General features: G+C 38.0%; 1 protein-coding gene across 9 annotated transcripts in view; it reads right to left on the bottom strand.

Annotated features, from left to right (window-relative positions):
- The window catches only part of stk3 (serine/threonine kinase 3 (STE20 homolog, yeast)), a 564,172-nt gene that overhangs the window by 151,938 nt on the left and 397,260 nt on the right, over positions 1-14,974 (bottom strand). For all 9 annotated transcript variants that reach the window (XR_011352582.1, XM_069922527.1, XM_069922523.1 and 6 more), the window contains one exon: positions 7,497-7,680. Coding sequence is in view for 8 of the 9 variants with exons in the window: in XM_069922527.1 (XP_069778628.1) it covers positions 7,497-7,680 (184 nt within the window). In the remaining variant the exon portion in view is untranslated. The remainder of the gene's footprint in view (positions 1-7,496; positions 7,681-14,974) is intronic.

The following is a 14,974-nucleotide window of genomic DNA, read 5'->3' as shown; positions in this document are numbered from 1 at the left end:
GTAGCTTTTCATTATCAGAATCAAATTTTAACTTATCTATTATTAACTTAACTTAACCCCTTCTAATTCTAAGCGCACGTCTATGTAATGTGTGTATAAGTTCAGAAAAGTTCTTTGGTTCGCAGTCCAATCTCACTTCTCATTCCTCCAAGTTCACTGGTTGCAGGCAATTCTCATACTGTGCACAGAATTTAACATGTATAAAGTTCATCAGGCTTTGGTGCTCAACAGGTAAATAGTTACTGCTCCGGAAGGTTCTTGCTGGTTTTCAAAGAGAGATGTGTTGTACAGGGCGTGGCAAGAGGGCGTAGAGGGCAGATGTGTGATCCCACCCTTCCTCAGCCAGTTTTTTAAGCACCCTTCTTTAAAATTTATGTAAGTGATTAAAAGTTGTACTTTTACTTTTGGGAGCATTAGTGGGTCATAATGTAAAAAAAACTCAACTACAGAAGAAATTACCTTGTAAAAGTGCTGAAGAATTGAGGCCTACCTGTTCGGCTGAGGCCATGGACTCGTTGTTTGGAGCCTCCGGAGCGCGGAGAGCTCTTGCCAGGTTGAGTGTTACACCGGCACCGATCTTGCCTCCACAGGGTGGCACCAGCATGGTGGCAGGCTCGGCCGGGGGTCAAACCACGCATCCGCGATGTCAGGCGCGCGGGCGACCCGGCTGAGAGGGAGCCCTTGGGTCCGGGCTGCCGTCGGGTGGGCCAGGGATGCGCAGAATGGCATCGGAAGCTGCCTCTGCGCATTCCCTGGCCTTGCCAAGCATGCGCGGTGCTTCAGGGGTCCGTGAGTTGCTGGGCTGCGTGTGGGCTTTGGGGGGGCCCGGGCAGCGGCGTCCCGGCGTGGTCAGGGTGCCGCCGCCTGGTGTGCGGGCCCAGGGCCGCGCCGGGAGTGGGGCGGCAATGCTGGAAGAGGAGGAAGACTTACCTTTAACAAACAGTTCACAGGAACAATTGGAGGTGGAGTTTAGAGAAAGTAAGCCTCAAAATGTGGAATTGGAATCTGGAATGAAGTCTTTTGCAGAGTCTTGGAAGGGATTACTTACCAAATGGACAATATGTTTAAAAAAATGACTCAAGGATTTCTGGATGTGACAACTAAAATATCTAATATGTCTGAAGATATATCTATACTTAAGAGTGATGTCAGTAAATGTATTAAATTAGTGGATACAGTGCAAGAATTTTTTTTTAAATTGAAACAGTTTTTTTTGAATGTAAAAATCAAGTTGAATGTAATAAGGAAAAAATGGAGAAAGTGGATGATTCTTTTGTGGATTGGGGAATCCAGAAGAAAGACTTACTAAAAAAATTGATTCATTGGAAAATCAAAGTCGGAGAAATAATGTGAAAATTGTGGGTCTCCCAGAAGACAATAAAGCTGATCCAATAAAATTTTTCAAGAATTGGATTCCCGAGGTGTTGGGCAAAGTGCTTAGTATTGGAGAGGGCACATAGAGCGTTACGAAAGAAACCGTTACTGGGACAACCACCACGGGCGGACTTAGTTCGTTGCCTGAACTATCAGGACAGAGAGATGATATTACGGTTGGTGGGACAGAGGCACGACAAAGTCAATCTCCAATGATGATTCAAAATAGCAGAGTATTTTGTAAAGCAGATTTGAGTCAAGAGATTATTAGGTGACGACAGGAATTTAATTTGGCTAAAGAAGTACTGTGGCGGAAGGGTGATAAATTTGCTTTTCGATACAATGCTGTGTTAAAAGTATTTTATGGCAATTTTCAATCTCAATTTTTTGAGAATGACCATGATGCATTAATTTTTGCTAATTCATTACGGATTTGCGAGGACATGGAAGATCTTCGCCATCATCGTCTAAAAAGAAGGCAAATGGAAATGGAACTGGGCGTGGGAATGGGAAGAATGGGAAAAATGGAAAGAACGAAAAGAAAGAAGTTTTAACACAAAGTCTTATTGACATTGAAGATCCGGAACAATAATTGGGAATGAAGTCATTGGGTTGAATATATTTACAGTACTGAATTGTGTTGATGTGAATGATGTATTTCTGGCTGGGGTGGGTGGACAGCACTGAAATCTTTGATAGTCATCCGCCAGTAGTGGGGTTTACCACACCCAGTTTTTTAGGGCGTTACTACCTTTGGGTAGTTTTTTTTGGGGGATACTCAAAAACATTTTTTTACATTATTTAAAAAAAAATATTTAGGGGAGGGATAGTGGTCTTAAGTTACTAATAAGGGGAGTGCTATTTTGTAGTAAGTGATTACATTGTTAGTTTATAAGGATGTCTAATTTGAAATTTGCAACTTTTAACGTTCAGGGGTTAAATAATCCAATTAAGCGAAAGCGAGTTTTGGCTTATATTAAGAAAATGAAAATTGATATTGCCTTTTTACAAGAAACACATTTGTTTGAAAAAGAACATTTGAAATTGAAGAGAGATTGGGTTGGACATGTGTTTTTTTCTTCATTTAATTCTAATGCAAGAGGTGTAGCAATTTTAATTCATAAGAATTTGCCTTTTGAATTGCAAACTATGGAAGGAAATGCTGGAAGGGTTTTAAAGGTGAATTGTAAAATTTTTGCTGAATCTTGGACTTTGCTTAATGTTTATGCACCTAACGTGGACGATGAGTGTTTTATTTCGGATGCTTTTTTGTTGTTAAATCAAGCTAATTAAAATATTTTAGTTGGGGGAGATTTTAATTGTGTCTTGGGCCATTTGCTGGATAGATCCCCAAAAAGTATAAAGAAATCAAAGATGGCGATACAAATTGGGGCCTTGATGAAGGATTTAAATTTGGTGGATATTTGGAGAAGGGTCAATCCTACAGAGAAGGATTTCTCTTTTTATTCGTCTCGACATGATTCATTTCTAGAATAGATTTTTTTTTAGTATCGGCACATTTACAAGGAAGGGTATTACAGGCAGAATATAAAAGCAGGGTTATATCAGATCATTCTTTATTATTTTCTTCTTGCATAAGTTCAGAAGTGGTACGTTCATCTTATAGATGGAGAATTAACACAATGTTGTGGAAAAAAAACAGAGTTTGTTACCTTTGTTAAAAAACAGATTATTTTGTTTTTGACTGAGAATGCTAATTTAGTAGAAAATCATTTTGTGTTATGGGGTGCATTAAAAGCTTACTTAAGAGGACAGATTATTAGTTATACTACTAAAGTTAAGAAGCAGTATATGGCAGAAAGTTTAGAATTAGAAAAGCAAATTGATGAATCGGAGAAGGAATTTCAGAAGGAAGTGACAAGATAAAAAAGTGGCTTTGGCTAATTTGAAATTGCGTTATAATACATTGCAGACTTATCAATTTGAACGTTTAATTAATCGATCTAAGCAACGTTATTATGAGTTGGGTGAGAGGGCACATAAGGTACTTGCATGGCAGTTAAAGATGGAACAGGTTTCACGGACTATTAATGCTGTAAAAAAGAATTCAATAGTTACCTATAAACCTCAGGAAATTAATGATCAGTTTTATTCATTTTATAAAAAATTATATACTTCTGAGGGGAAACAGGATAGTAGTTCTATTGATTCTTATTTATCTAAGTTAACGTTACCAGCATTAGAAGAGGAGGATGTTAGGATCTGGAAGCTCCGTTTACAGAATTTGAGATTAAGGCGGCTATGTTGGAGATGCCAAATGGGAAGACACCAGGCAACGATGAATTTTCGGTAGAATTTTATAAAACCTTTTATGAAGATTTATCTTCTGTGTTTGAGGAGGTATTACAACAAATGACTAAACAGCATGAGTTACCAGAATTTTGCTCTAGTGCTTTAATTACTGTAATCCCGAAAAAAGATAGAGACCCGTTGAAAGAGTCTTCATATAGACCTATTTCTTTATTGAATGTAGATTATAAAATTATAGCAAAAGTGTTAGCAAACCGACTTGCCAAGTATTTACCTAAATTGATACATGTTGATCAAACAGGTTTTATTAAAAATAGAAATGCATCAGATAATATTCTTCGATTGATTAGTTTTGGTCCATGCATATAGACAGCAGCCCAAGGTTGCGCTTGATGGGGAAAAAGCCTTTGATAGGGTCGAATGGGATTTTTTATTTAAGGTATTGGAAAAGTTTAAATTTAGCCCTTTTTTTATTGGTTGGGTTAAAGCTTTATATTCAAACCCGATTGCTAGGGTGGTGACAAATGGTCAAGTCTCATCATCGTTTAAATTGACGTGTTCAACTCGATAAGGTTGTCCATTGTCACCTGTTTGCATTGGCTATTGAACCATTAGCTCAAACAATAAGACAGAATGAACAGTTAAGTGGGATGAGAGTTATGGATGAAGAATACAAGATTAATTTATTTGCAGATGATGTTTTGATATATTTAACAAACCCAGAACAATCATTGCCACACTTGCGGGAATGTTTATTACAATATGAATATAAAGTTAATTGGGATAAGAGAGTGAAATTTTGCCAGTCGGAGAAGGAGACTATTCAGAGTATAATAACATTATAAAATTGAAATGGCCTGATAAAATTAAATATTTAGGAATAATTGTAAATACTGAGTATCAATCTTTATATAAGTTAAGTTAAGTTCCTTTATTAAAAAATATTAAGGCAGATTTAATAAGTGGAACGATCTTCTGTTAACTTGAATTGGTCGAGTTAATTGTATTAAGATGAATATTTTCCCCCGTATTCACTATTTCTTTTTCAATCAATACCGTGTTCTTTCTCAAAGGGATTTTTTTCAGGATTTAAATAAAGCCATGAGAGAATTTTTATGGAACGGTAAATTACCACGGGTAGCACTATATAAACTTACTTGGAAGTATGCGTTAGGTGGGCTTCAATTACCCCATTTTCCAAATTATTATGAAGCAGGCCAGTTGAAATTTATTAGTAGACGATGGATTTGGACCAATCCCCAAGTTGGGCTAAAGTTGAGATGGCTTGTATTTCTGAAGTTGAGGTGCATCAATTTATATTTCGATGGAATGTAAATTTGTTGAGGGAATATAATATGCCGATATTAAAATATCTATTAAAGGTATGGACTAAAAAAAATAAGATTTTAGGATCAAAAGGTAAATTGTCAATTTTAACTCCATTCTATAACAATCAGCTTATTCCTTTTTCAATGTTTAATAATCATTTAAAGATTTGGGATTCTAAGGGTATAAAGACGTTACAGGATTGTTTTGTAGAAGGACAGTTTCTTTCTTTTAATCAATTGAAAGAGCATTTTGATATTGCTGAAAATTCTTTGTTTGTTTATTAACAACTACGAGCTTTGGTGAAAGATATGTATGGCAGAGAGATGATTTTACCTGTATTGACAGAATTTGAGTCTTTGATTTCTTCTATACCAAAAAGGGGTTATATTTCTGTTATGTACCAAGTATTACAAGACAATATGTATAAACCGGAATGGGAGAAGTCTAAACTTAAATGGGAAAATGATTTAGCTTTTGTTTTTCCTGAAGAATATTGGGCAGATATGTGTCATGTTAGTGTTACTAAATTGACGAATGTGCAGTATGGAATGATTAATTATAACTTTTAAAATCAGTTGCATTTAACCCCAGATAAATTGAAAAAATATGGTTTTAGTAATTCAGACTCTTGTTTTATATGTGGTGTATGTATTGGTATTTTTTTTACATGCTGTTTGGTCTTGTGTTCATGTACAACCATTTTGGGAAGAAATTAGGTTAATTTTGGAAAAATTATATAACATTAAGTTACCATTAGATTCATCTACTTTTTTAATGGGTTATATGATTCCTTTAAAGGGATTAGGGTTGGATAAATTTAAAATTGCATTTGTATATTTAGCATTGCCTGTAGCTCGAAAATGTGTAGCAAGTACATGGAAAGTTAACACAGTGATTAATATAATGCGATGGCAGAATGAATTGAAAGCTTGTATTGTTATGGAAAAAATTACATATAATCTGCATGATAATTATTCATTTTTTTGTTAATAAGTGGTTACCATATTTGGAATATATGCATTTTGATGTATTTTGATTTATTATATATTCTTAGTCTCTGTTTATATATTTTTGGTTCTCCTTAAGAGAGCTGGCTGATGGCGTAGGAGGGTGGATGGAAATTTTTTTTTCTCTTTCTGTTTTTTTTTAAATTTTAAATATATATAAATATATATATATGTATATACTCATAAAATTGTCTTTATGGAATGTATTCTATATTATTACTAATGATCTTTCAAATAAATAAAGTTTTTTTAAAAAGTGATGTGTTGTTCCAGCACATCCACAACTGATGTACTTCCATCAGTCACCTCAGTGCCTTGCTGATGAAATTTGCCCCATCAGGGTTCTCCAGATGATAACCTCTTTCTTTCAGGTCACCACGGAGTTCCTTTTTGTTTCCCTTATTCCAAGTGAAACATTAGAGAGCCAGTCCTCTCCTCTTGCATGAACCACAAGGGCTTCGACCAGGCTGTCTTATAAAAGCTTGCCAGCTTGTCCTGTTTTAGTCCCAGTAACTTCTGCTGGCTGACACTGTTAAATTATCTCTGCTTCTCTCTCTCTCTCACACACACACACACCACACTCACACTAAGCCTCTTAAAACAGCAAATTCTCCTTTCAGACAGCAGTGGCTCAAGCCTGATCTTTCATCTGTTGCCTTGAATAACAATAATCCATTATTGACATCTCTTGAGCACTCTTCAAAGCTCTTGCAAAAATGCGTGAGAAGCCACTATGTCTAGCATAGCTCCAGTATTTCAAATAAGATCTGTTTTAAAGTGTTTGCATCGTGACCTACTCTAACAAACCTTTCCAATTTATCTCCCAAAAACATTTCTATATACTCTGTCACATTACCCTCTCCACCTCTGATCTCCCAATGATCAGTGGATCGTACACCTCTGGTTTTCTCTTCCTAAAGTCCACAATCAGCTCCTTGGTTTTGGTGACAATGAGTGCAAGGTTCCTCTTAATTCACCATTCAGCCAAGTTTTCAGTCTCCCTCCTGTATACTGACTCATCACCTTTTTATAATTCTGAAATTATCCTGAAGCTCCTCCCCTCCAAGTTTTCCTAAAGTCCCTCGAGTCTTTCTAATCCCTGAGAACCACGGATTCAATCCAGAAATCCTATTCCAATATTGCAATATTCAGTTTTATTGCAAATACTAATTGATGTCACACCTTTGCTTGTATAAAACCTCCAAGATTTCATTACCAACATCCATTCAACTTGCATATCTCATTAGAACAGAGAGACCTAAGGATACAGATGCACAGTTACATTTAAGTGGCCAATCAAGTGGAGAAGGTGGTGAAGAAGGCATTTTGCTTGCCTACATTGGGCAGTACACTGAGTTCAAAATTTGGAAGTAAAACACAAAAGTATGCACACACTGTGATTGAAGTAAAAACACAATTTTCCTTTCCACTTGGCATTCATTTCAATGCAGTAAATAACTAAATAAATGTTATAAAAATATTCAACATGTACTTATCAATATGTATTTTTCTTACTTTTCATGGTTCCATCCTCTTCATCACTGTTAATTACCATGGTCCCCAAGTCTGACTCTAATGTAGTACTGTTGTGTTCAATCATTGTTTGGGCACCTTCACTCATGGTACTTGTTGCCCTCATGGTGGTTGTGCTTGCATGGCTAGTCTTCACCATTGTGTAGGAGTCCACCTCATCTTCATCCTGGTAAACGAAAAAAAAACAAGACAAATTATTACATTGGGTTACCTCGAATTCCTGCAGTTCTTTAGCAGGCGATCTGCAGAAACCAGAAATAAGTAAATATTTATTCCCTTTTTCAGAAAATATAATTTTTCTGCTGATACAATGAAATTCTAACTGTAATCCAGGAACAGAAACACAAGTATTATAGATGTTGGAATTCTGAGTGAACAAAGAAGCTGGAGACACTTAGTGGGTCAGGTTGTATCCCAGGAGAGAAAAAGTCATTCAACATTTTGGGTTGAGACCCTTTATCAAGATTCAGGAATTCCGACACATATTCCACCAAGACGATGCAAACGTAGAAGCAGTGAAGTGCCTCAGATTCAACGTTGAGACCACAGCAGTCAAAGAACATGCACTATAGCTGCAGGTACAAAGTACATGTCCAAATTTGAAGGTGATTCAAAAGTGAGTGAGAAGGCAAAGAGGAATCTGAATATAAGGCCCTAATGGGACTATACATGGTTTCCTAAATCAATGAGTCTGGCTCTGAGGCTATGAAGGGAAGGGGACATAAGAATTTGTGATCCTGGATGGTTTGTTGCTCCCAGATGCTTGGATTATAGATGACTTAGATTGAGTCTGCAACATTCTTAAAAGGGAGGATAAATAGAATACATTGGTACAAATGACAAAGGTAGGGAATGAATGAACGTAAAATAAATACAGGTGTGTGCCACTTAGCAACCGATCTGGCAACATCACACCACACATATGTCCATAATTTGTGGTCCAATAGAATTATAGTGGAGTTCAGTCAGAAATCACAATCAGAGAACATGAGAACGGGACATAATGGATGTAACCGGAACTGAAGAAGAGGCAAGGGAAAAAGAAACTGCAGAAGGAGAAGAAGAACGGGTGCAGAAGAGGTTCCCTGTTAAGGGGTCAGCAAATTCTTTGCAGACTTTAACCGCTTGCTGAAGAGAAGGATCCAAACACTGAACGCTTTTCACTGAGAGAGAGGGGAATGCTCATGCAGTGTTTGCTGCATATCAAGAAAATTATGAAGAAAACAAAAAGCAAACTAGGCAAACAACACTGGACATTCTGTATTCCTGAAGAAACCAACACCTCCCCAAGAAGCGCCTCAGCCAGGTCCTTCTGGCATTACAGAGTGTGATAGTTCATCAGTGGAGGCGATTCGATGTGAAACTCTTCCAGTGGAAGACTATGAGGAAGTTGAGAACATGATCCTGATCCCCTTTGTTCAACTGTGTGTGATATAGGCTTATAAAGTGTTTACATAAAAGTTTAAAAAGTGAAAAAAATTAAACTGTTTAACTTATCGCAAGTTCAGTATCCCAGATACTTTTGCTAAGCATATACAGTAATATGGTGTTTGCACAATGTCCACATCACGTAACACCCAGTTTCACAGAACATATCGTGGATGTAAAGCAGCGCATACCTACATAGGAATTTAGGAAGTAGATTAAAAAGTAGAACTTCAAGGTGGTGATCGCTGGAAATCTACAAGCTTCATGTGTAGATGAGAGAAGTGTGACATATTTGTTCTGCAGAATTTTGACGTGTATCTTGGTACCTCTCATGAACCAATTGTTATATTCACTTAGCACAATCCTCTGGTGTTTTTGAATAAAATGAAGAATAAAAACAGAAGATTGTTAAATTGGAGTTTGATATTACAAAAATATGATCTGCAAATTAACCATATCAGAGTTATAAATAATGTGATTGCCGATTGTTGGTCAAGGTGTTAAAATTGATCATTTATAGAAATACTCTTGAAATTGAATTGTTATATATTGCGTATTGTTATCTCTTTATTGATTTTAAGACAATTTAGTTATAACTGAATTTTAACTCAAGAGTTAAAATTCCCTTTAAAGGGGGAAGGTGTGACAGAGTATTTAGAGGTGGTTTGGGAGGGATTGTTTGAGCAGGTTTCACACACACATTGTAAAACACAGAATATTTGCAGGACTTTTTCAGAATGCGTTTTGCAGGAGGCAACAAAGTATTGACAGCAGCTTGCCTGGGAGAGATGTAATCTTTGCAGGCAGAGGAGAAGAGTTTTTGTCTCAGAGAGGGAGGGAGTGAAACAGAGAGGAGAGAGACAGAAATCCATTGTAGAGGGACAAGTTGGCAAACTTTGGAAGGCAGCCTGGTGAAAGGAGAAGATTGGGGGTGTAAAAGGTGACCTGAACGAAAGAGGATCATCTGGAGATCCCTGAAGGGGGCAAGTTTCGTCAGCAAGACTGATTGAGAAGGAATCAGTTGTGGATGTCCTGGAAAAGGAATCTCTCTCTGAAAACCAGCAGGAACCCTCCTGAGTGGTAACTATTTGCCTGTGAACTTGGTTAATGATAACTTCTGTGCACAGTACAAGAATTGCCTGCAACCAGTGAGACTGGAAAATAACTTTTCTAATCTTAAATATACATTACACACACCTGCACTTAGTATTAGAGGGGGATTAAGTAGTTAGGTAGGTTAAATTTTAATTCTGTTTTCTTGTTCAAATATAATTAAAAACAACTTTTGTTTAAGTAACCTTGTGTTGTGGTGCAGATCTAATGCTGCTGGTTTGTTGGGATCCTCTGGACTCCGTAACAGTCGGAATAGAAGGATGAGAGTGGCTCGGTTAGTGTAGCGGTTAGTGCAAAGCCTTTAAAGCAGCAGCGATCAGGACCGAGGTTCGAATCCTGCACTATCTGTAAGAAGCTTATATGTTCTCCCTGTGTCTGCATGGGTGGGTTTTCCCTGGGGGGGCTTTGGTTTCCTCCCACCTTTCGAAACATACTGGGGGTGTAGGTTAATTTGGTGTAAATTAGGCGGCACGGATTCATGGGCCAAAATGACCTGTTACTGTGCTGCTATGTCTAAATTTAAATTTAAATTTAATTTAATTTAAATTTAAGAGCATATGAGCAGTGGGAATGGAGTTTGGTGGAGGATAGTGTTTCAGATTTATTAACAATTGGGATCTTTCCTGAGACAGAGGTGGTCTGCACAAGAGAGATAGATGGCACCTCAGCTAGAGGGGGAACTAATATTCAGGTGGGAAGATTTGCCATATTCACCCAGGAGCTTTCGAACAAGACTGGCAGAAAAATGGGATCTAGGAATGAGAGGGGATTAGAAAAAGTTAAGGATAGCGAGGAAGGCAGTTGATGTCTCAGCAGCAGTTGGAAATATAAAGGTCCAGAGCAGGCAGAATACCAGAACAAGATGTCGAGGAGGAGGAGGAGGAAGAAGGTTTAAAGTGGGAGGAGTCTATGGGGGGGGCAGGTTGGAAAACAATATAGATAGGAGGAGATTGGATCTAATGTGGGCAAGTGTTTTTTTTTAAGATAAAAGAACCTTTTTGAGGTAAATGATGGAATTCACAATGCCAGGGAGGGAGAAGCTAAAATTGGATGTACCAGTATTACAGTTGAATAAAGGTATGGGAAATAAGCTGGCCAAAGTTGATTGGAATGGGACTCTTGCATGGAAGACAGTAATGGCTTGAGTTTCTGGCAATAATTCGAAAGATGCAAGATCATTTCATCCCAAAGAAGAAAAATCATTCTAAACTGTGGCTGACCATGGAAGTAAATGACTGCATGAAAGGAAAATAGTAGGCATATGGTACTATGAAGGTCAGAGGATTGGGTATTTTTTAAAACCCAACAAAAGTCAACATAAAAGCAACATGAAAAAAGATGGAATATAAAAGTAAGCTTGCCAATAACATAAAAGAGGACACCAACATTTTTTTCATAGATATATATAAACAGTGGATATAGGACTGTTGGAAAATGACACTGGGGAAGTGGTAATGGGAAATAGAAAAATGATGGGTGAACTAAATGAATATTTTGCCTCAGTCTTCACTGTGGAAGACACCAGTGACATGCCAGAAATTTGAGAGTCAGGAAGCCTGAGTAAATGTGGTCACTCTTACTGGGAGAAGGTGCTTCGGAAGCTGAAGGGGCTGAAGGTGCATGTCATCTGGACCTGACAGTTTACACTCCAGGGTTCTGAAAGAGGTAGCTGAAAAGATTTTGAATGCATCAGTATATGCTAGAGCCAAGAATGGTTCTAGAGAACTGGAAAATTGCAAAAGTAACTCCTCTCTTAAAGAAGTGAGAGAGGCAAAAGGCAGGAAATTGTAGGCCAGTTAGCCTAACTTCAGTGTTTGACAAAATCCTTGAGTCCATTATTAAGGATGAGGGTTCGGAGTACTTGAAAGCACAGGTGAAAAAGGCTGAGGTCAGCATGGTTTCCTTCAGGGAAGATCTTTCCTGACAAATCTGTTGGAGTTCTTTGAGGAAGTGACAAGCAGGACAGACAAAGGAGAATTAGTGGATGTTGTTTACTTGGATTTTCAGGCCTTTAAAAAGATACTGAACATGAGCTGCCAAACAAGTTTGGAGCACTTGGAATTACGGGAAAAGTACTTGCACGGATAGAAGATTGGCTAAAAGACAGGAGGCAGAGAATGGGAACAAAGGGGGCTTTTTCAGCAGGGGTCGGAGTGGGGTCCACTACTTTTGCATTCCGTATGTAAATGGTTTAGATAATTTTGCTTTGTGGCAAAATTTGCGGATGATACAGAGATCGGTAACAGGAAGCGTAGTGTTAAGGAAGTAGGGAGTCGGCAGAGGGATTAGGATAGGTTGGGAGAATGATCAAAGAAGTGATGGTTGGAATACAGAGAAGGGAAGTGTATGATCATGCAATTTGATGGAAGGAATAAAGATGCACACTATTTTCGAGAAAGGGAAAGAATGGAGAAAGGAGAGATCTGGTTAACCTGCAGCTTGCACCAGTAGTAAGGAAGGCAAATGCAATGTTAGCATTCGTTTTGCAATGACTAGAATATAAAAGCAAAGAATACTGAGGCTTTGCAAGGCATTGGTCAAACCACATTAGGAATATTGCAAACAGTTTTGAGCCCCACATCTAAGGAAGTACTTGATTTGTAGAGGATCCAGAGGAGGTTTACGAGAATGATTCCATAGATGAGAAGATTCATGTACGAGGAGTGTTTGATGGTTCTGGGCCTCTACTTGATGGAGTTTAGAAGGACAAGGGGGTTCTTATCGAAACATTCCAAATATTAAAAGGGCTAGATAGAATAGACATGGAGAAGATGCTTCCAGTAGTGGGAGAATCTTGACCTAAGGGCACAGCCTAAGAATAAAAGAAGGTTCCATCAGTACAGAGACATGAATATTTTTCAGCCAGAGGGTTACATATCTGTGGAATTTGTTGCCATGGATGGTTGTGGAGGCCAAGCTATTGGGTATATTTAAAGCTGAGGTTGATAGGTTCTTTTTTTTTGGAATATTTTAGTTTGAAAATTTTCAATCAACATGCAGTCAAAATGAAGAATAATCAAAAAGAAAAACATCAATATAAATAATATTAACAAAATAGTACAAAGATCGATCCACATGTCGATATTAAAGAAAAAGAAAAAAGAAAAAGTGTCAACATGTGATCAAATTTTTATGAAGAAATAAATATTGAGCAAGAAACAACAAGGTCCCTAGTTATGGGAAGGGGATAGAATTTTATTCTATCCTGATTTGAGTTAAGATCTGTTGAGGAGAAAAAAAGAATTTAATCCAGTTAAAAAAAATCTTTATGATAAAGGTTATACATTTGTTCTTCGATACCCGGTGACCTTGAAGGTCTTTGTTCCAGGAAAACAGAACAGATTTTTTACTAACATTGTTTAAGCAGAAGAATATGCTCGGGGTCTTTCCAAAGTGCAGCCTTTGGGAACAGTTGCAGACTTGATGCAATGAACTATATTTTTAATCTTAATTTTACAGCTGGGATGGAAGAAATTGAAGTAGTATTCTTTTTTCCCTTTTTCTTTTGATTTCTGGGAAGTTATTTTAATTGTGGTTAATTAAATCTTATATATTAAATATACCAAGGGAGTTGGGAGGTGTTGCTTGCAGCAGGATTGTAAAATTGAGGGAGTTAGTGTTGTATTAGACAAAACATTGGGAGGGATTACTTTCATATTGCTGCAGGTATAATAATATTAACCATACATATTTTTCCTTATTTTTGTTTCTTTTTTTTTTGGATTGATGGAGAGGGTATGTCCTGGCACATGGTAGTTTTACTGGATTTTGAGGAGATCTTCCGGAGGAGGTGATGGCGGGGGATTGACAGTATGATTAAGTTTGCAAATTTTAGTGTTAATGGGTTAAACAGGATGATTAAAAAGTAAAAGGGTATTAACGTATAATAAGAAATTGGGAGTTGACACAGCTTTCCTTCAAGAAACACACTTAACTGAAATAGAACATTTGAAATTAAAAAGGGATTGGGTAGGACATGCAATGTCATCTTTGTTTAATCCTAAAGAAAGAGGGATGGCAATTTTGATTTTAAAAATTCCGATTAAAGTCCAAAATATTATTTCAGACCTTTCAGGGAGCTATATATGGTATATTGTCAAATATTTTATGAAATATGAACTTTTTTGAATTTGTGTGCTCTATGTTGATAATGAGATATTTATTCAAGATGCATTTCGAAATTTAGCAGAGGCACATGAAAATCATTTAGTTGGGGGGGGGGGATTTTAATTTTTGCTTAGACCCATTATTAGACAGATCAAACTGAGTCTCTTCTCTTTGGTTTGGCTTCGCAGACGAAGATTTATGGAGGGGTAAATGTCCACGTCAGCTGCAGGCTCGTTTGTGGCTGACAAGTCCGATGCGGGACAGGCAGACACGGTTGCAGCGGTTGCAGGGGAAAATTGGATGGTTGGGGTTGGGTGTTGGGTTTTTCCTCCTTTGTCTTTTGTCAGTGAGGTGGGCTCTGCGGTCTTCTTCAAAGGAGGTTGCTGCCCGCCGAACTGTGAGGCGCCAAGATGCACGGTTTGAGGTGATATCAGCCCACTGGTGGTGGTCAATGTGGCAGGCACCAAGAGATTTCTTTAGGCACTCCTTGTACCTCTTCTTTGGTGCACCTCTGTCATGGTGGCCAGTGGAGAGCTCGCCATAGAACACGATCTTGGGAAGGCGATGGTCCTCCATTCTGGAGACGTGACCTACCCAGCGCAGTTGGATCTTCAGCAGCGTGGATTCGATGCTGTCGGCCTCTGCCATCTCGAGTACTTCGACGTTAGGGATGAAAGCGCTCCAATGAATGTTGAGGATGGAGCGGAGACAACGCTGGTGGAAGCGTTCTAGGAGCCGTAGGTGATGCTGGTAGAGGACCCATGATACGGAGCCGAACAGGAGTGTGGGTATGACAATGGCTCTATATACGC

The sequence above is a fragment of the Narcine bancroftii genome, chromosome 2 (assembly GCF_036971445.1).
Source record: "Narcine bancroftii isolate sNarBan1 chromosome 2, sNarBan1.hap1, whole genome shotgun sequence".
NCBI classification, from domain to species: Eukaryota; Metazoa; Chordata; class Chondrichthyes; order Torpediniformes; family Narcinidae; genus Narcine; species Narcine bancroftii.
This window is presented reverse-complemented; position numbering and strand designations above follow the sequence as displayed.